The following is a 21,214-nucleotide window of genomic DNA, read 5'->3' as shown; positions in this document are numbered from 1 at the left end:
ATTGGTATTTTTTCATTATTGGTCTTTATTTTTTATAAATTACGTATTGCCTTTTCTTGTTGGCACAATACAAGTGGCCATTGATAATTTTAAAAAGTATACATTTTTAAAATTAGTTATCCCCATTGCAATGGTTTGAATATCGGGCTTTTTAAAAAAGGTTTCGAAATTACCATACAAACGTGGCGTCATCATTTGTGCTGCTGAAAGAATACTAGTGCGTCCTTCCTTATACCGCCCACCCTCAATATGACTGCAGTAATCCCGACAAGTTCATTTCAGGTTATTTACTGATATGCAGCAGTATTTGTAGGATATATGAAGCTGTGTCAGATTGTCGTCTCAAAATTCGTGTACCGGTATGTTCCTTGTCGACCACGGAGATAATTGCGAATTTGCGACGGATTACGAGGACCGACCCTTTTCTCAAACCGCGGTTCCGTATTGACTGAGCACTATGCATTCAACTTTCTGAAAAACATTGGGCCTTGGCTATCTGTAGCCTCTTTGCCAACAGCAACAATGTATCATGTTATAAAAGGACTTGTTCTAACAGAATCCCGATGCTGGGATCCCGATAGTGAAAGGTCATACCAAGACCTATTCGATAAACTGGACACCAACAAGGATGGGAAGGTCGATGTTGCCGAATTGAGAGCGGGCCTAACCGCAATGGGCATATCATTCCGCAAAGGTGCAGCGCAGGTAAATGTAAATGTAGAGCCATGCCGTTTCCCGTCGTGAAGGATTTGGGATTGGGACATACACTATGTGTAGCAAATATACGCAACACAGACCTAGAAATATGCCATTCTCGTTCACTTAGCCTATTCGCCCATGTGTGGGCATTTCCCTGTAAATAAAAAAACCTACACTTTATATAAACTAAATACTAAACTTTAGCCGACTAACTAGTTTCTCCCTGTCACACGTGTTACATCCTGGAGCGATAAAGCAGTAGTAACAGTGTTCGTGTTTGGTGTTATCAGAGCAGGACTGGTTTAAAGGGGCAATCGGCGATTCAAACAACAACGCGGACACCCTACCACTTTTTCGGTAAACAGCTGAGGGATGAGACTGGATAAATGTTATATAAAAAGGGGGAGGGGGACTAAATATGTCTCCATCCATATGTTAGTACAACATTTGATTTATTGGCCCGGTTTTGACGAAACTTGGGTGGATGATGTGTCTTGCCATTGAGATGTCACATTTACAAAATAACACTGATTGGCCCAATGGGGGCGCTGCATCATTCTTGGAGGATGGCATGTTTACTGTTGCCTTGTTTTAACCATGTTTTGAGGCTATACAGTATTTGTTTACATTGAAATAACTAAAGTAAATCAAGCTTATGTTTTTGGTTCTGATGGGGTTAGACAGTTGAACTAATCTCATGAGGCTTTTATAAGTCATATTCTTCAAGAATCAATGAGTATGTATCATGAATTTAAAAGTTTAAAAATGTATGTAGCAATCACAGATTATCCGGCAGGACACAGGTTTCATCATTAATATGACATCTACAATATGACATCTACAAATTACTCATCCCCAGTATTAGGGAATGAAAACAGACATTGGTTTGTGTTGTTACTAGCACCACTCGAGTGGAAGATACCTGCCCCATTGACTTGGCCATCTCCAGTCATTATGCAATATTCTTTACCATTCAATATTCATTCATGTGCATAGTTACACAGTAAGTTACATCTTATAGTTACACAGTAACGCTATAACATTAGCCTACCACTTAATGATAGCATTGAAAAACTATACTGTTCCTGTGTGAGTCAGTATGCAACTGCTTGAATTAGTGAGGCAGCCTATGTGATGCATATGAGTCGTAGTCGTGTGTGAGTAACCTTGCCAATGTACAAAGTTCTGTTTCAATGATTCAACTTCCAACAGTGAGGCAAATAAACTAATCCTCTCATTTGTGTTTGTGCAGACAATTGTATCGTCTGGTGACAAAAACAAAGATGGAGGGCTTGACTTCAATGAGTTCAACAAATATCTGAAAGAACACGAGAAGAAACTGCGCCTGACGTTCAAGAGCTTGGACAAAAACAACGATGGTAGGTCACCATATCATATCCTTCTCCACAAAGCACTGGTGATTTTTTTGGGGGGAATCACTGGTGACACAAAGTGTAGGGAAGTACAGTACTTGATGAGCAGCGAGATCACTACAGATAGACTTCAGTATTTTACATTTGTCCAGGACCCTAGGATGACGGGAGATGCATTCAATACCGTCCACTAGGGGCAACGTGAGCAGGTATTACCGTCTGGCTCCCAGTTTGCTAGGGCGTTGTGGATGGGGCTACAGGAAGGGTCACGGCTTCAATCCCAGCTTGGCACTCATTCTGTTTTCTGTTTTAACCTTATCCCAAACCTTAACCCTTACCATAACCAGTCGGAATTGATGCCTAAACTTAACCCTCAAGTTTTTTATGATTAACCGTCAATTTGTTCTGTTTTTACAACTTTCACCTTTTACCTACTTTCACTTCACCCATAGATGTTTATCCCCCCTTGATACTGAAGTGAGACTGTGAGATCTTGTTGTGATGAGACCTGTCTCTGTCAGAATGACTGCACATGATTCTCATAACAATGTAGTATCACTGTTACAACAACAAGGCATGATAGAACATGCATTATGCTTATGAACATATACTTATGAACTAGAGAATGTAATTAAACAAAACCTTGAAATGTTTCTATCATTTTCTCCAGGGCACATCGATGCCTCTGAGATCAAGCAGTCCCTTGAAGAGCTGGGCATGGACATAACCAAGGAAGAGGCCCAGACAATCCTACAAAGGTTTGTCCTCATAAGCTAAGTGTCCCTTCATTAGCCATGTCATTTCTTACAAACTATAAGCATTTTAGTCGATTCAACTTATCAACTAATCATCAAAACCTTGATTAGTTAAATTAGTGCTGGGCTGGAACAAACATTGTCAAGTTGGCTAAAGCAGAAGTAGAATGGTAACCAGGCTAGTACTGTTACTACCTGCTCTGTGACCTCATATCCTGTCTGTGCAGCATGGACATCGATGGCACCATGATGGTGGACTGGAACGAGTGGAGGGATCACTTCCTGTTCAATCCTGCCCATAACCTGAATGAAATCATACGCTACTGGAAACACTCCTCGGTGAGTGGGTTACCCAGTCCGGAGTCCGGAGTCACACCTGCACCCACACACCCCTTGAAAAACAAGATATGTACAAGCAATGTTGTGGAGAAACTCCTATCCTATTGACTTTCTGTCGACAAAATCTGCATCTCCAGTGCATTGTTTATCTCCAGTGGATCATCTTACAAATTCTGTTTCTAGGAAATAGCGAGTCCCTTTTATAGCTTTTTGCTGAGACACTACATGCTAGGCTGGTGTTGCTGCAACTTCTCAAGCCACAACTGGTGAGATAGCAGGTCTGGATAAGAAGTTCCTCTCTCAGCAGTGTGTCAGAATAGGCCTGTTGGTAGGGTAGGTGGTAGTGTGTGTTTGTCTACAGAAAGTTTTGTTGACCACATGTGTTGCAGTTTATCTTACAGGCCTGACTGATAAAGTTGCAACAGTATAAAAGGCAAACATTAACATTTGGTTGTCATGGGGGCTATTGATCACCACCGCACGATTTTTCAAATATTTTTCCCGATGTATGCTTGAGTGCAAAGTGCTATGAAAAACGTTCAAAACTCTTGGTGGCGGTTGACGGGTATAAGGACAATTTAACATCATTCTTCTTTCACTCACTAGGTGCTAGACATAGGTGAGAGCATTGCCATCCCTGATGAGTTCACAGAGGAGGAGAAGACCTCGGGTGGCTGGTGGAAACAGCTGGCTGCCGGGGCGATGGCTGGGGCAGTCTCTCGCACAGGCACCGCCCCATTGGACAGGGTGAAAGTCTTCATGCAGGTTGAGTACTGGAAGGGTCGTTACTAAAGAGGATTGGGAATATAATGCTTTATAACTACAAGTATGATCTAACCACAACCCTTATTCCTAACCTCATACCTAGTGAAAAAAAACGACCAGTATATGAATGCAAACATTTAATCGAAATGGTCTATTCTCCAACCCCTGTGGTTGTGTTTCAGGTCCACTCCTCCATGTCCAACCGGATCACCCTGTTGGGAGGATTCAAGCAGATGATTAAGGAAGGGGGCGTGGCCTCATTATGGCGAGGGAACGGGGTCAACGTGTTAAAAATAGCCCCTGAGACTGCTATCAAATTCATGGCCTACGAACAGGTTGGACACCGTTTCTTCTGTTTAGTTGTCACATTTGATGGACGGAGGGGGACAAGCAGGGGGAGAGAGAGACCTATAGAGAAAGTTATAGCGAGATATTTAATACAGAAAGTAAATAATACAATGATAGTGGGAATAGGAAATGTGACAGAGAGGGGAAGACAGACAGGGAAAATGAACACCTCTACAGTATGTGAGAATGCTGTTCATTGACTACAGCGCAGCGTTCAACAGCATAGTGCCTTCCAAGCTCATCACTAAACTATGGACCCTCGAGTAGGTTAAAGTACTTGAATTTGGCACTCTGAAATTCAAGTACGGTTATATCTTGAAAATCAGACATTTTCTCAAGTTGGCACTTGAAAGTACTTGAATTAAAATGAGGGGAGAACAGATAATGATCAAATATGTTTATGAAAAATATTAGAAACATTTATTGGTTTTGCAAACTATTTTCCAGGCAGACTACCAAGTTTTATTTCCTCTCGTGTTTCGCGCTGTGGTTGCCAGGCGAGCTCGCTCATTCCACCCACACTGCCACTCAGCTAGGCAGGTACAGAACTGACTGATTAGGCGCGGCCAAACGTCACATCGATAGCTAAAATTCCCAGGGCGCCCGCGATATTCCACTTTATCAAGCGGCAGCTGTGATTCTGCTGTTCTGGTGGCCGTTCACGTGCCATTTTCCTCATACAGCCCTCCCGCCCTTCTCCAGTAGGCATGTCCCAAAACTCTGCTCATCACTACTCAAATTTCAAAATCATCAGTACTGACTTAGCACTCATGTATGTAGTAAATAAGTAGTGAAACAGTGAATTATTGAGAAGAACTTGTAAGGTAGTGATGAATATGATGTTATTTCTTACATCGGTACCCCAGGTAATCTTAGGTTTCATTACATACAGTCGGGAGGAACTACTGAATATACGATTAACGTCAACTCATCATCGTTCCTACCAGGAATATGACTTTCCCGAAACGGATCCAGTGTTTTGCCTTCCACCCAATACAATGGATCTGATCCCAGCCGGCGACCCTGTGCGACGCCGAAAAAGGGGCAAACGAGGCGGTCTCGTGGTCAGGCTTCGGAGACGGGCACATCGCGCTCCACTCCCTAGCATACTACTCGCCAATGTCCAGTCTCTTGACAATAAGGTTGATGAAATCCGAGCACGGGTAGCATTCCAGAGAGACATCAGGGATTGCAACGTGCTCTGCTTCACGGAAACATGGCTAACTCAAGGGACGCTAACGGAGTCGGTGCAGCCAGCTGGTTTCTTCATGCATCGCGCCGACAGAAACAAACATCTTTCCGGTAAGAAGAGGGGCGGGGGGGTATGCCTTATGATTAACGAGAAGTGGTGTGATCATCATAACAACACACAGGAACTCAAGTCATTCTGTTCACCTGATCTAGAACTCCTCACAATCAAATGTCGACCGCATTATCTACCAAGGGAATTCTCTTCAATCATAATCACAGCCGTATATATTCCCCCCCAAGCAGACACATCGATGGCCCTGAACGAACTTTATCTGACTCTTTGTAAACTGGAAACCACACACCCTGAGGCTGCATTCATCGTAGCTGGGGATTTTAACAAGGCTAATCTAAAAACAAAACTCCCTAAATTCTATCAGCATATCGATTGTGCTACCAGGGCTGGAAAAACCCTAGACCATTGTTATACTAATTTCCGCGACGCTTATAAGGCCCTCCCCCGCCCCCCTTTCGGAAAAGCTGACCACGACTCCATTTTGTTGATTCCAGCCTACAAACAGAAACTCAAACAACAAGCTCCCGCGCTCAGGTCTGTTCAACGCTGGTCCGACCAATCTGAATCCACGCTTCAAGACTGCTTCGATCACGCGGATTGGAATATGTTCCGCATCGCGTCCAACAACAATATTGACGAATATGCTGATTCGGTGAGCGAGTTCATTAGGAAGTGCATTGACGATGTCGTACCCACAGCAACGATAAAAACATTCCCAAACCAGAAACCGTGGATTGACGGCAGCATTCGCGTGAAACTGAAAGCGCGAACCACTGCTTTTAACCAGGGCAAGGTGACCGGAAGCCTGACCGAATACAAACAGTGTAGCTATTCTCTCCGCAAGGCAATCAAACAGGCTAAGTCTCAGTACAGAGACAAAATCGAGTCGCAATTCAACAGCTCAGACACAAGAGGTATGTGGCAGGGTCTACAGTCAATCACGGATTACAAAAAGAAAACCAGCCCCGTCGCGGACCAGGATGTCTTGCTCCCAGACAGGCTAAACAACTTTTTTGCCCGCTTTGAGGACAATACAGTGCCACTGACACGGCCCCCTACCAAAACCTGCGGGCTCTCCTTCACTGCAGCCGAGGTGAGTAAAACATTTAAACGTGTTAACCCTCGCAAGGCTGCAGGCCCAGACGGCATTCCCAGCCGCGTCCTCAGAGCATGCGCAGACCAGCTGGCTGGTGTGTTTACGGACATATTCAATCAATCCTTATCCCAGTCTGCTGTTCCCACATGCTTCAAGAGGGCCACCATTGTTCCTGTTCCCAAGAAAGCTAAGGTAACTGAGCTAAACGACTACCGCCCCGTAGCACTCACTTCCGTCATCATGAAGTGCTTTGAGAGACTAGTCAAGGACCATATCACCTCCACCCTACCGGACACCCTAGACCCACTCCAATTTGCTTACCGACCCAATAGGTCCACAGACGACGCAATCGCAACCACACTGCACACTGCCCTAACCCATCTGGACAAGAGGAATACCCATGTGAGAATGCTGTTCATCGATTACAGCTCAGCATTTAACACCATAGTACCCTCCAAACTCGTCATCAAGCTCGAGACCCTGGGTCTCGACCCCGCCCTGTGCAACTGGGTCCTGGACTTCCTGACGGGCCGCCCCCAGGTGGTGAGGGTAGGTAACAACATCTCCACCCCGCTGATCCTCAACACTGGGGCCCCACAAGGGTGCGTTCTGAGCCCTCTCCTGTACTCCCTGTTCACCCACGACTGCGTGGCCATGCACGCCTCCAACTCAATCATCAAGTTTGCGGATGACACTACAGTGGTAGGCTTGATTACCAACAACGACGAGACGGCCTACAGGGAGGAGGTGAGGGCCCTCGGAGTGTGGTGTCAGGAAAATAACCTCACACTCAACGTCAACAAAACAAAGGAGATGATTGTGGACTTCAGGAAACAGCAGAGGGAGCACCCCCCTATCCACATCGACGGGTCAGTAGTGGAGAAGGTGGAAAGTTTTAAGTTCCTCGGTGTACACATCACGGACAAACTGAATTGGTCCACCCACACAGACAGCGTTGTGAAGAAGGCGCAGCAGCGCCTCTTCAACCTCAGGAGGCTGAAGAAATTCGGCTTGTCACCAAAAGCACTCACAAACTTCTACAGATGCACAATCGAGAGCATCCTGTCGGGCTGTATCACCGCCTGGTACGGCAACTGCTCCGCCCACAACCGTAAGGCTCTCCAGAGGGTAGTGAGGTCTGCAGAACGCATCACCAGGGGCAAACTACCTGCCCTCCAGGACACCTACACCACCCGATGTCACAGGAAGGCCATAAAGATCATCAAGGACAACAACCACCCAAGCCACTGCCTGTTCACCCCGCTATCATCCAGAAGGCGAGGTCAGTACAGGTGCATCAAAGCAGGGACCGAGAGACTGAAAAACAGCTTCTATCTCAAGGCCATCAGACTGTTAAACAGCCACCACTAACATTTAGCGGCCGCTGCCAACATACTGACTCAACTCCAGCCACTTTAAAAATGGGAATTGATGGAAATTATGTAAAAATGTACCACTAGCCACTTTAAACAATGCCACTTAATACAATGTTTACATACCCTACATTACCCATCTCATATGTATATACTGTACTCTATATCATCTACTGCATCTTGCCATCTTTATGTAATACATGTACCACTAGCCACTTTAAACTATGCCACTTTATGTTTACATACCCTACAGTACTCATCTCATATGTATATACCGTACTCTATACCATCTACTGCATCTGCCATGCCGTTCTGTACCACCACTCATTCATATATCTTTATGTACATATTCTTTATCCCTTTACACTTGTGTGTGTGTGTAAGGTAGTAGTTGTGGAATTGTTAGGTTAGATTACTGTTGGTTATTACTGCATTGTCGGAACTAGAAGCACAAGCATTTCGCTACACTCGCATTAACATCTGCTAACCATGTGTATGTGACTAATAAAATTTGATTTGATTTGATTTGAATATTATGTTTATTTTCTTTTCATGGGGTTGTGGTGCTATACTGCCATCTGGTGGCGACTAGTAACAATAGCATAATATGAACTATTAGAAATTGATGTTCCTTGAAAATAAATATGAATTTGAAAAAGTACTTGAAAGTCCTTGAATGTGACTTGTCATTGTCTGTATGAACCCTGGACCCTGGAGTTAAACACCTCCCTCTGCAACTGGGTTCTGGACTTCCTGACGGGCCAGCCCCGGTGGTGAGGGTAGGCAACAACATGTCCACCGCACTGACCCTTAACACGGGGCCCCCCTGTACTCCCTGTTCGCGCACGACTCCAACACCACAATTATGTTTGCAGACGACACGAAGGTGGTAGGCCTGATCACCGACAACAATGAGACAGCATACAGGGAGGTCAGAGACCTGTCAGAAAGACAAAAGAGCTGATCGTGGAATACAGGAAACGGAGGGCCGAGCACACATGGGGCTGTAGTGGGGCAGGTCGGGAGCTTAAAGTTCCTCGGTGTCCACATCACTAAGGAAGTATCATGGTCCACACACACACACACACACTCCAACACAGTCATGAAGAGGACACAACAATGCCTCTTCCCCCTCAGGAGGCTGAAAATATTCGGCATGGGCCCTCAGATCCTCAAAAAGTTCTACAGCTGCACCATCGAGTGCATCCTGACTGGTACGGCAACTCCTCGGCCTCCAACCGCAAGACACTGCAGAGGGTAGTACGTACGGCCCAGTACATCACTGGGGCCAGGCTTACTGCCATCCAGGACCTCTATACCAGGCGGTGTCAGAGGAAGACCCTAAAAATGTTCAAAGACTCCAGCCACCGATGCACCAAGTCTGGAACCGACAGAGCCCTGACCAGCTTCTACACCAAAGCCATAAGACTGCTAAATAGTTAACCAATAGCTACCCGTACTATCCACATTCATTATTTTTGCACTAACTCTTTTGACTCATCACATACGCTGCCGTTGCTGTTAATTGTCTTTCCTGTTGCCTAGTCACTTTATCTCTACATGTATGTACATATCTACCTCTACCTTTCACTGCTAGTCTACGGCTGTTGTTTACAGAGAGAGAGAGAGAGAGAGAGAGAGGGGTTCTAATAGTATCTCTGTGTCATCCTCATGGTGTATCTCAACTCTCTCCCCCATCAGTATAAGAAGCTGCTGACACCAGAGGGAGGGAAGGTCCAGACCCACCAGAGGTTCATGGCTGGCTCTCTGGCAGGAGCCACCGCCCAGTCATCCATCTACCCCATGGAGGTGAGGGGACAACCCACTGTTACCGAGGGTCTCCGTCACTGTCAGATCCCTGGAATTCATTTGATCAAGTAGCATTCCCATAATAGAGCAACATTAATCGGTCAACTGCATTCACGTTAGCAGGTGGTATACAATTCATTTAACATAATAAAAAATAAAAAATAATCTCGGGAAGAAATATGTCCCTGAAAATATATTTGTCAGGTACATTTTGAACCTAAAAGCTTAACCTAAAACGTTAGTGTAACTGAACATACAAACGTTTCATGGGAACATACTAGTGTAACTGAACATACAAACGTTTCATGGGAACGTTGCAGGAACATTTCTGTGTATCAGTTGTCAGGACGTCACCTGATGGTCCCAAAGAATCATCGTTTTTTTTTCATTACACATCACACCTTGTTACCTTGTTACTTTTGCCAAACCCATCAAGGCCCTGATTGGTGAACCACTGATCCATTCACAGCTCTAAGTTTTTGGCAAGGTTAGGGCACACGCACGCACGCACAGTGCTGTTAACATAGTGTTTTCAACTTTCATACTGTATTTGACACACTTTGACATGATTACATTGTGCATTTTCATTTATACAGTCATTATTACTCAGTGTGCAAAGCTGTCATCAAGGCAAAGGGTGGCTATTTGAAGAATCTCAAATATAAAATATACTTTGATTTGTTTAACACTTTGTTATTTCATAGTTTTGATGTCTTCGATATTATTCTACAGTGTAGAAAATAGTCAAAATTAAGAAAAACCCTTGAATGAGTAGGTGTTCTAAAACTTTTGACCGGGTATTGTATGTTAATGTGTTTATTTGGCAAACACCCTTCACTGATCAAATTAAAATCAGTTTCTCATTGAAAAGATTGCAATCTGTAGGATCAGCACAAATTAGGACTGCATTTCCGCTACCTCTCATAAACTATCAGTACTTATTTAATTGTATATAGCTGAGCGTCATCTCTCCATTGTCTTCTTTCTCCTTTTAGGTCATGAAGACCAGACTGACTCTGGGGAAAACTGGCCAGTATAATGGAATGTTTGACTGTGCCAAGAAGATTCTGAGGAAAGAGGGCATCAAAGCCTTCTATAAAGGCTACACTCCCAACATGATAGGCATCATTCCCTATGCTGGCATCGACCTTGCTGTTTACGAGGTATGCAGGCTGACGATTTCTATCACAGAGTCAAGGCTGTTTCTCATTCCACATTGTAGTACTGCAATGATTTATAGTTCACTGGTGTGTATTACCGAAAACAGACAATTCCATAATCTTGGACGTTTTTCAGGACTCAAGATTACAATCCAGTGAATCCACTGAATTGCATTCGTCAAACGTTGTGTCATTCTAAATGACAGAAGGCTTACCACATTAATGTGACCACTGTCTGAACACAGATTCTCTTTGGCGCCAGTCACACCCCCTAAATCATGATACTTCCCTTGTCCCTTACCCCACCCTCTCTTTGTGTTCCCCAGAGCCTGAAGAATGCATGGCTGTCCCGCTATGCCAAAGACACAGCCAACCCTGGCATCTTGGTGCTGTTGGGCTGTGGCACCATCTCCAGCACCTGTGGCCAGCTGGCCAGCTACCCCCTCGCCCTGCTTCGCACACGCATGCAGGCACAAGGTAATAAATACATCTGGAACTAGATGAGATATTCTTTATTTATTGAAGCCGAAAAACATTCCAAATCATCTCTCCAGCAGCACAGAAAGAAATCTTTGACTAATGAAACCAGCTGCTACAGATGTCCTGATATGTAGGCTGTGTAACCTTTTTCTTTCCTTCTGCATCCTTTTTTTCATTTACTGTCTCTCAGCAACTCTGGAAGCGTCGGACAAGTCCACCATGACTGGACTGATGAAGGGGATCATGGCTAACGAGGGTTTCTTTGGACTGTACCGGGGTATCCTGCCTAACTTCATGAAAGTGATTCCTGCTGTGAGCATCAGCTATGTGGTCTACGAGTACATGAAAACCGGCCTGGGGATCTCCAAATGATGCAGGGACAGTCAGACAGGATGTTAAGTCTTTAGGTCTTTTGGACAGTTTAGTTGGAACTTAGTGATCCGCACAGACACTTATGATCTCACGTAGACAACCAAACGTTGCCATCTTGTGATCACTCTGTGTACTGAGCGTTACGAGGAGAAACATGAAATCGAGGTTGGGTCTGAGATAGGCCAGTAGACTCTCCAAAAATGATGCTCTCCTCTTTAACTCAAGGTGAAATTCCAATATGGTACAATATACCTGTTAAGAACTGCATTATGGATCTTAAAACAGAGAGGGTGAGAGGACGAGGTATTGATGTCTTCAGGTGAACACTGTGGACGAGGTTCAAGAGCTTTGTCAAAACTATTTTTGTTCCACTGTAATATTAAACGCTCCATGCGCACATTTTAGAGAATCCCACACTACTACAGTTTACTCAAAAATTCTGTGGTAAATTGTAGTCTGGGTACCAGTCAATTTAGCTAACGTTCCACTACCTGTACTCCGTGTCATATGCCAAAGATATATTTATATGACATGGAGTAGGCTACAAGGTCGCCAGGTCAAGACTGGTACACATCATCAACGACCACTCGGGGTCGAGTACGATTATCCTCCCGGTGGGTCCTGCTTGTGGGTCTTCAGATGGCTGAAGAGGCCGATCCGGGAGCCACGTATTTTGATGCGGTATGGGCAAGGGTGAGTGGTGGTGGTTGGGCGTTCTTGATGGGAAGTCTCTCCTTTGTACCATGCCGCTTTGTCATGGACAGCTTTTCTCCATGTCGACCTGTCGAGGAGTGGAATGTTAGCCAAAAAAGGCTGGTACCCAGGCTAAGTATACTGTAGAATACTATACGACACACGGTAGTATCACTCGATCATGTGTAATACTTACTGTAGAATTCTGTAGTAAATTGTAGAATACTATACTACACACTAGTATCCCTCGATCAGGGGTATTACTTAATATATAATTTGGTAGTATACTGTAGAATACTATACTACACAGTGTGGTATCCCTAATTCATGTGTAGTACTTACTGTATAATTATGTAGTGAACTGTAAAATATTTGAATTTGAATATGCCCAGCCAATTCCCCTCCCCATATTCCAATTTGTGCCACCCTTGAGTGAGAAGCCTACATGCCAAGTATAGACCATATATTGTGTTCCCTACAGGTTATGGAAAATGTGCTCTTTTAGTATTTGTCCAGTAGGTTTCCTCAAGGAGAAAGCCCCCACTTCTATATCAAAGACAATAAAACAAAAGCACTATAGTAAATACTACAGTAATGTCTGAAAAAAACACCACAGTAAATACTATAGTATATATTCTGAAAAATGTTAACTATAGTAATATTACAGTATTTATGCTATAGTAAATTGTAAATACTATAGTATATTAGTAATATATGCATAAAACACTATAGTAAATAGAACAGTAATGTCCACAGAGCACTGCAGTACATACTATAGTTTTTTAACTATAGTAATACTACAGTATTTATAAGTGTGCCTTACACTAAGTTCAATATCATATTTTTCTATTTTATTTGGTTGGTTCTATTTATTTTTACAGGTTAGTGTCATTTACAACTGCTGTTTCAATGCTGTGTTTTCATGTGTTTTAACAGATGATTTACAAACATGTCTTTTTTTACTTTATGCTTTTCTTGAAAGACAATGCCTACCTTGTTGTTGTTGTTGACTGTTAAGCTGAATCTCAAGCAAAAAATATTCATAGTTACAAAAGCTAGCATGCAAATATTGTCTGTGAATCATTACTGGAGCTAAGGGGGGAAGTCTTAAAAAATTCTGCCTCTTTTTTTGCTAAGCTTGACTGAAATTCAAGTAGGTTGTGTACACTGTCAATACTGGTTTCCAATTCAGAATCACTTCAGGATCCCCCCTACACACACACACACACACACACACTCCATATGCATGCCATGCACCCACTAAACATTTTTACTACTTGAGGCCAATGGTTATGTTGCCTCAATGTCTTATGTCTTAATTATGTTTGAATATGTAATAGGTCTACTATACCTGAATCGATTGACATTGTGAGAGTTGTATGAATGTTCTCACAAAGCTTAGACTGAAAGGAAAGCAATGCCTGTGTTATGGGTCCAAACAAATGTTAACAGATGGTTGTCCACGTATAAATATTCACAATGGAATATTTACAACTTCAATTTAAATGAATAGTGCAAAGCCAAATGTTCAATGCTGTGTGCATGTCGCATCTACAGGTCTTGCAGTGCACGTTTGTGAATGCTTGTTGCGCGAATGATTTAATTGAACTGTGTCAATCAACTCTAGATCATTGTCATCCCTGTGGAGACATCCAAAAACCTATCCAATCATTTTACAGTGTACCTTTTTTTATTATTCATAATACAAAAATCAACAACTTCCATTGCTACATCAAACATGTTTAACAAAACAAAACACAGGTATTAACAAGAAAATAATAAAACACAAAAATATCAATAAAATAGTTTTTTTTTTTTTACTATTCTAGTGCAATTGTATTCACTCTGTAAAAAAAATGTCATTATAGTGATTCAGGAAGATGTTATTCTTGTTGTTATTTACTAGGGATAATGTCTTAACAAGATAATTAAATTCAATCAGAAATATGTGTAATTTTGGTATAGAATTCTGGAGTTTTTGGCAACAAGAATAAAAGAAATTCACAACCATTTCAATGGTCTTGTTATCATTGCAATAGTAACATGTTATATCCTTCATGTCAAAAACATGGGTAGTGTTCATAATGGTAAATAAGTATTCTGCAAGATTTTCCCAGAATTCTGACACAAATTTACATTCAAAGAACAAGTGAGTCAGATTCACCTTTTTCGCAGAAAACGCAGATATCATCAATAGCCACAAATTTGGACAACATAAAATTTACATGGACATATCTTATGTAGAATTTTAAAGTGCACTTCCTTAAATTTATTTGGTATACAATAACCAAGCTTTTTCTAGACAATGTCAGGAATAAGCCCGTTCCATAAAAATGTTCCTCTCGGCGTAAATTGGTTTTGTGAATGGAGAATTTGTCTTATATATTTATTACAACAAGATTTCTCAAGTAAGCCCACGCCTTCCAATCTGAGTTCTGGGTAAACTTTGTGATCATTACCAAAGCTAAGATGAGTTTTTCATTAGTGTAGTTAGAACACTGTGAACGGCTTTGATCACAGGAATCAACTCTGAAAGGTATTGGAAACTCATTCAATGTTATAAATTGTTCATATGTAAGAATATTACCCCTGATGTCAAAAACATCAAGAACAAAGTCAATATTCCTCTCATGCCAGCTGGGGTAGAACAATGACTTATTCCTTACAGTTATGTCTGAATTATTCCACAAAAGAGCTTTACGTGGGGAAAAATTGTGCAGGAAACATTTTCCAGGCCATTAAAGCTTGTTGGTGAAACCTAGCCAATTTAATGGGTAATCATTCAGGAATATAATTACATTTCAGTAAAAATGTAACTTATTAAACACATTATTTGGAATGAAATGCCATATTGAATCAGTACTAATCAAACATATTTTCAACCAGTTGATCTTGAAAGTGTTATGTCAACAAAATCCAACACTTCTAGACCTCCTTCAGCCCTTTTATTAGAGAGGACTGACGTTTTTAGTTTGTGAGACTTATTTTTCCAGATGAAGTCAAGAAAGGTCTTTTTGATCTCTTTACAACTAGAGGGACTTACAAATAAAGATAATGAGGGGTACACAAAGCGAGACAGTCTCTCTGCCTTGGACAGAAGTACTCTCCCAAGCATAGAAAGATCCCTTTGTAGCCAATAATTAAATATATTTTTTGTTTTCTTAATTTTAGGAGAGAAATTTATATGTTGTCTGACTAAGTGCTTTTTTGACAGATGTATTCCTAAATATTTAACACAGTCCTTTACAGGAATATTTTATATTTCTTTATCATCAGAGTCATATAAACATAAGATTTCACATTTAGAAACATTCAGTTTTAATCTTGATGCAATAGAGAATGCAGTGATAGCATTAAGGGCATGTGCGACCTGGTCTTTGTCTCTTAAGAAAAGAGTAGTATCATCAGCCAGTTGGGAGATTTTGATTTTTTTGTTAAAAATCGTTAAGCCATACAAATTTGCATTATTCAGAATATCTAGAGACAGAAGTTCCACAACCAAAATGAATAAAAATGGCGAAATTGGGCATCCCTGTCGTACACTTCTGTTGATATTGAATATTTTGGATGTATTAAGGTTTAGTAACACAGAACTATTTATATATTTGAAAAAACATGCGAATGACTTTGATAAAATTTTCACCGAAAAAGTTTACGGATTTAAGCAAATGTATGTTGATGTCGTAATCGATCGAACGCGATGAACTAACAAATGTTTTTGAAATTAAACAAAATATAGATTTAAACAATGCCACAAAAACGTTTCTTCATAGATAACTGTTCGCTATAGAGCTCAGCTTACTACTGAATATGGTAAATTGTTGTTTATCATGTTTACTGAGCTTTCAAGAATGTACTATATTTGTAATCTGTCTCTCGCTATTTGTATAGGAGAAACCCTGGGTGAAAGAATTGAAATGGGTACTAGAGGATTTGAAGGATGACCCTAGGAAAGATGTCTGTCGACCAAGTAGCAGGACCAAAGTTAAGAAAATTGTAAGACCTTTCTAAATGCGCCATCAACCATAATATGGAGGAAATGAACTATACATTTAACACATAAGGATAGTCACTTCACTATATGTACAAATGACCTCGACTAACCTGTACCCCCGCACATTGACTCGTTACCGGTACACCCTGTATATAGCCTCGTTAGTGTTATTTTATTGTGTTACTTTTTATAATTTTTTACTTTAGTTTATTTGGTAAATATTTTCTTAACTCTTGTACTGCACTGTTGTAAAGGGCTTGTAAGCATTTCACGGTAGGTTCTACACTTGTTGTATTCGGCGCATGTGACAAATAAAGTTTGATTTGAAGTAGCTAATGAGATCAATTTAGGTCTGCATTATTGGTGATTCCGGAAGAAGATAATGCGTTAAACACACGTTATTCTTCCAGAATCCTTATACTTGATACGCATTCTCTAACTAAAGACATTTCTTACAGTACATAACCGCTGATAATCAAGAGTATCTGAAGGTTAAGAAGAGGACCAAACAAAAGTCAGAGAAGGTATCTAGCTAATAATAATTTATTATTTTATACAACACTCCCATACAATCAATAGATTAACAATGCCTTGTGCCATTTTGTGAATGAGGTGTATGCGTCTCAGTTAATGTAGTAGGCTTCTAAGATCTAAGCTCAACACACAACTTTGATAGAATAATCAAAAGAAAGTCCTAACATATAACTGGTAAACCCAGTGTCTTGTCTACATTTTCTCTGCCCCCCCAGTCCTATTCCCACTCCTCCAGAAGCAGGGCAGTGACGACCCCAGTCGTCCCTATAGCTCTGGGGGAGCTGGATTCCCCTGGGACCAGTGATGATGAGAAGGCCACAGACCGGAAGGAGCGGGTCTCCAGTGCCAGGGAACGCCATGAGCAAGCCAGAGCCATGATGGACACATTCACTGAAAAGTTCCACTCTGTCGCAGAGGATCTCGAAGAGATGAAGGTATAGGTCAGAGAAGGGACCAGTGGTCTCCCAACCCTAGACTTTGAGACTTTGAGTATGCAGCAACCTTTGTTCCAACCCAGCGCTAACTGATTCTACTGATCATCAAGACCTTCATTAGCTGAACCGGGTTGGTTAGTGCTGGGCTTTAAACAAAACCTTGTACACCCTGTGGTTCTCCAGGACCAGGGTTGGCGACCATTTAGAACTCTCCACCATAGGGCTGTTGATCGCTAGTTTGTCAGCATAGATATGTGTGAAAACCCTGCGCCTCTGAAGAGATACTATGTTTATATCAGAATCCTACATGAGCTGTAGAACTGTGATGTGCTACTTTCCCCCTTGACTGCACCTAGATTCCCAGGAAGAGCTCCACTCGACTGCGGTCATCATGCTCCCAGTCTGCCAATGAGGATGGATCACCCCTGGCCTCTACCCAATCAGATAAGGCCCTGAGGCGAGACTGGTCACGACATATGATTACAGCCGGAGAGGCTGGTGGTGACATCATTCGAACATCTTCATCAGCGTCATTATTATCTTTGCCAACCATTTATGAGGTCGTCAAGGGGAGCAGCGAGTCCAAACCTGATGTATCCGGAGAAGATGATGTCAAAAAGAGCAAGAAGTCCAAATGTAAAGTCAGGCAAGGCTTTCGCAATTTCACCAAGGCTTTGACTGGACTGTTGGTTCGTACGTTTTATTATTATTTTATTTTTTACAGCTTTTTTCCTCTGTGTCTGGTATGAGACCTTAACTGTGCGTGTAATTGGTATTGTTATAGAAGAAATAGTTTTCCATCAGTGCTATGCTTCTGCTGGTCTACAGTATTCTCCAAAACACGTTACAATACCGTGGTCTATTGATTGAGTCATTGTAAGTTCCTTATTTATATGAAATAATGAATGACTTCATGTCTCTTTTACTTTTCATGAAACTCCCAAAGCGTACAAAAGATGACCATACTGGAGATGGACGGATTGCGCGAAGTGTGACCCCATTCAATGACACACTCAACATGGTCATGGTTCCTCCACATCCCACTCACTAACTGGCATTTGTGAGCTACATTCAGACAAAAAGGCAGCCGCATTTGTACGGATGATATTTAGCAGAGGATATGTTTTTCTTATATAAAGGATACAAATGAATAATACAACTGTTCTGTTGGGAGTAGCGGTGTGTGGGTAGAATCACTGGGGAAGCCAGAAAAAAAGGCATATTACAACCTATGTGTTTTGATAATTGCGTTGTTTGCTCTATAAATCCTGTTAGTTCATATGCATTGCGACCGTGATGTACAGCTCTGTAAAGAAATTGAGACAACTGCAAAATGATCAGTTTCTCTGGTTTTACTATTTATAGATATATGTTTGGGTAAAATTAACATTTTTGTTTTATTCTATAAACTACTGACAACATTTCTCCCAAATACAAATATTGTAATTTAGAGCATTTATTTGCAGAAAATGACAACTGGTCAAAATAACAAAAAAGATGCAGAGTTGTCAGACCTCGAATAATGCAAAACAAAATAAGTTCATATTCATTCATACAACACAATACTAATGTTTTAACATAGGAAGAGTTCAGAAATCAATATTTGGTGGAATAACCCTGATTTTCAATCACAGCTTTCATGCGTCTTGGCATGCTCTCCACCAGTCTTTCACATTGATGTTGGGTGACTTTATGCCACTCCTGGACGCATGAATCAAGCCACGTACAAGGTTGTCCTGGAAGAAAACTTGCTTCCTTCTGCTCTGACAATGTTCCCCAACTCTGAGGATTTTTTTTTCCTGCCGGAGAGCACTAAACATTTTCGGAACAATAAACAACTATTGATTTAGAACCACCGAGAGTTACTGCAAGTCACAAAGAAAACAGGAGCTGCCTCCACTATTCCAGCACCATTTCAACGTCAACATTTCAACATCATCAAATCACCTCTGCTCAGTCTAATACAGTGACAACTAAAAGATACCAAAAACTATTTAGTCCAAATGTAAGCTAAATATGATGTGGCTGTCCATGGTTCTGATTTTTGTGTGCTTGTGCGTGTGTGTGCACATTCGTGCAAGTAGAAAAAACATGTTTACCCACCCTACTTCTAGAGAAACGCCAATGCCATCCTCCTCTCTTGCATGCCGACGAAAGTGTCTATCACTCCGTCATACATATCAGGCTTTTATGTTTTGTTTTCCTAGGCCACCTAGCTAAAATGCACGCTTGCTAGCCTAACTTCCTTTCATGGGCAACGTTAGCTAGTTAACATTAGCCTTCTAACATCTATCTACATATTGAACTCTCAGGCCAGGGGCACAATGTATGAATTAATGTTTGGATCAGGATCACTGTTATAATCATTGGCCAATGGCCAGTACTGAGAATTAAGTAAAAACACAAGTCCAAATCCCTATCTCACATCCATTGCTAATTTAGGAAAGGCTGGCTAGCAACCGGAGGACAACAACACAGCAAGATGCAACAATTCAAGTTGTTTCTGTTAATAACGTATGCTCTCAATGCGATTTGATAGGAGTGACGCCAATTCCAAACTGGCTTCCCTCGTAGAACAGCTAAGCGCATTGTTAAATACTTTTCAGCCCTTCCGCGTCACCTTACTCACAGAAAATATCTGCTAAATATAGAATCACATGGTTTATCCGTCTCTCTGTAACCGCCCATAACTTCACAACAAAGTTCCCAATGTCTGCAACTGATACAAACCATCAACGTATAAAGGTATAAAATATAAACAGTTGCATAATTCAATCATATTGAAAAACATTTCATGTTCACTCAATTGAGTTATATTTTGCTAATGTACGCTACTGTCTGTAATGTGTCTCAATACATTTCAGAATGGGTAGCCTAACATCAAATAACATTTTATTTGTTACATACACGTGTTTAGCAGATGTTATTGCGTGTGTAGCGAAATGCTTGTGTTTCTAGCTCCAACAGTGCAGTAATATCTAATACGTAATATCTAACAATGCACACAATCTAAAGTAAAGGAATGGAATTCCGTGCTTCTACACCTGCATTGCTTGCTGTTTGGGGTTTTAGGCTGGGTTTCTGTACAGCACTTTGAGATATCAGCTGATGTACGAAGGGCTATATAAATAAATTTGATTTGATTTGATTTGAATTAAGAATAAATAAATATTTGTATGAGCAATGTCAGAGCGGCATAGACTAAGATACAGTAGAATTGGATAGAGTAGATATGAAATTAGTAATGCAAAATATTTCAGCATTATTAAAGTGACTGGTGTTCCATTATTAAAGAGGCCAGTGATTTCAAGTCTGTGTATATAGGGCAGCAGCCTTTAATGTGCTAGTGATGGCTATTTAACAGTCTGATGGCCTTGAGATAGAAGCTGTTTTTCAGTCTCTCGGTCCCAGCTTTGATGCACCTGTACTGACCTCGCCTTCTGGATGATAGCGGGGTGAACAGGCCGCGGGTCAGATGGTTGTTGTCCTTGATTATCTTTTTGATCTTCCTGAGACATCGGGTGCTGTAGGTGTCCTGGAGGGCAGGTAGTTTGCCCCGGTGATGCGTTGGGCAGACCACAACACCCCCTGGAGAGCCCTGCGGTTGCGGGCGGTGCAGTTGCCGTACCAGGCGGTGATACAGCCGACAGGATGTTCTCAATTGTGCATCTGTAAAAGTTTGTGAGGGTTTTAGGTGCCAAGCCAAATTTCTTCAGCCTCTTGAGG

The 21,214-nt window shown here is 41.7% G+C and overlaps 1 protein-coding gene and 1 non-coding gene across 2 annotated transcripts; both read left to right on the top strand.

Moving 5' to 3' along the window:
- Nucleotides 1–246: 246 nt before the first annotated feature.
- Nucleotides 247–14,536, top strand: LOC139559683 (mitochondrial adenyl nucleotide antiporter SLC25A24-like). The gene is made up of 10 exons (XM_071375886.1): nucleotides 247–705; nucleotides 1,952–2,078; nucleotides 2,743–2,830; nucleotides 3,055–3,166; nucleotides 3,773–3,931; nucleotides 4,114–4,266; nucleotides 9,714–9,821; nucleotides 10,817–10,984; nucleotides 11,308–11,458; nucleotides 11,652–14,536. The coding sequence occupies exons 1-10, from the start codon at nucleotides 523–525 to the stop codon at nucleotides 11,831–11,833; spliced, it is 1,431 nt and encodes a 476-aa protein (XP_071231987.1). The 5' UTR covers nucleotides 247–522; the 3' UTR covers nucleotides 11,834–14,536.
- LOC139560686 (U7 small nuclear RNA) lies at nucleotides 13,016–13,068 on the top strand. The gene has a single exon (XR_011672025.1). It is a non-coding gene; the product is annotated as a U7 small nuclear RNA (small nuclear RNA).
- Nucleotides 14,537–21,214: the final 6,678 nt, after the last annotated feature.

The sequence above is a fragment of the Salvelinus alpinus genome, chromosome 30 (genome assembly GCF_045679555.1).
Source record: "Salvelinus alpinus chromosome 30, SLU_Salpinus.1, whole genome shotgun sequence".
In the NCBI taxonomy this organism is placed as follows: domain Eukaryota; kingdom Metazoa; phylum Chordata; class Actinopteri; order Salmoniformes; family Salmonidae; genus Salvelinus; species Salvelinus alpinus.
Note: the sequence above shows the minus strand (reverse complement) of the source record. Positions and strands in the feature narration are given on the sequence as shown.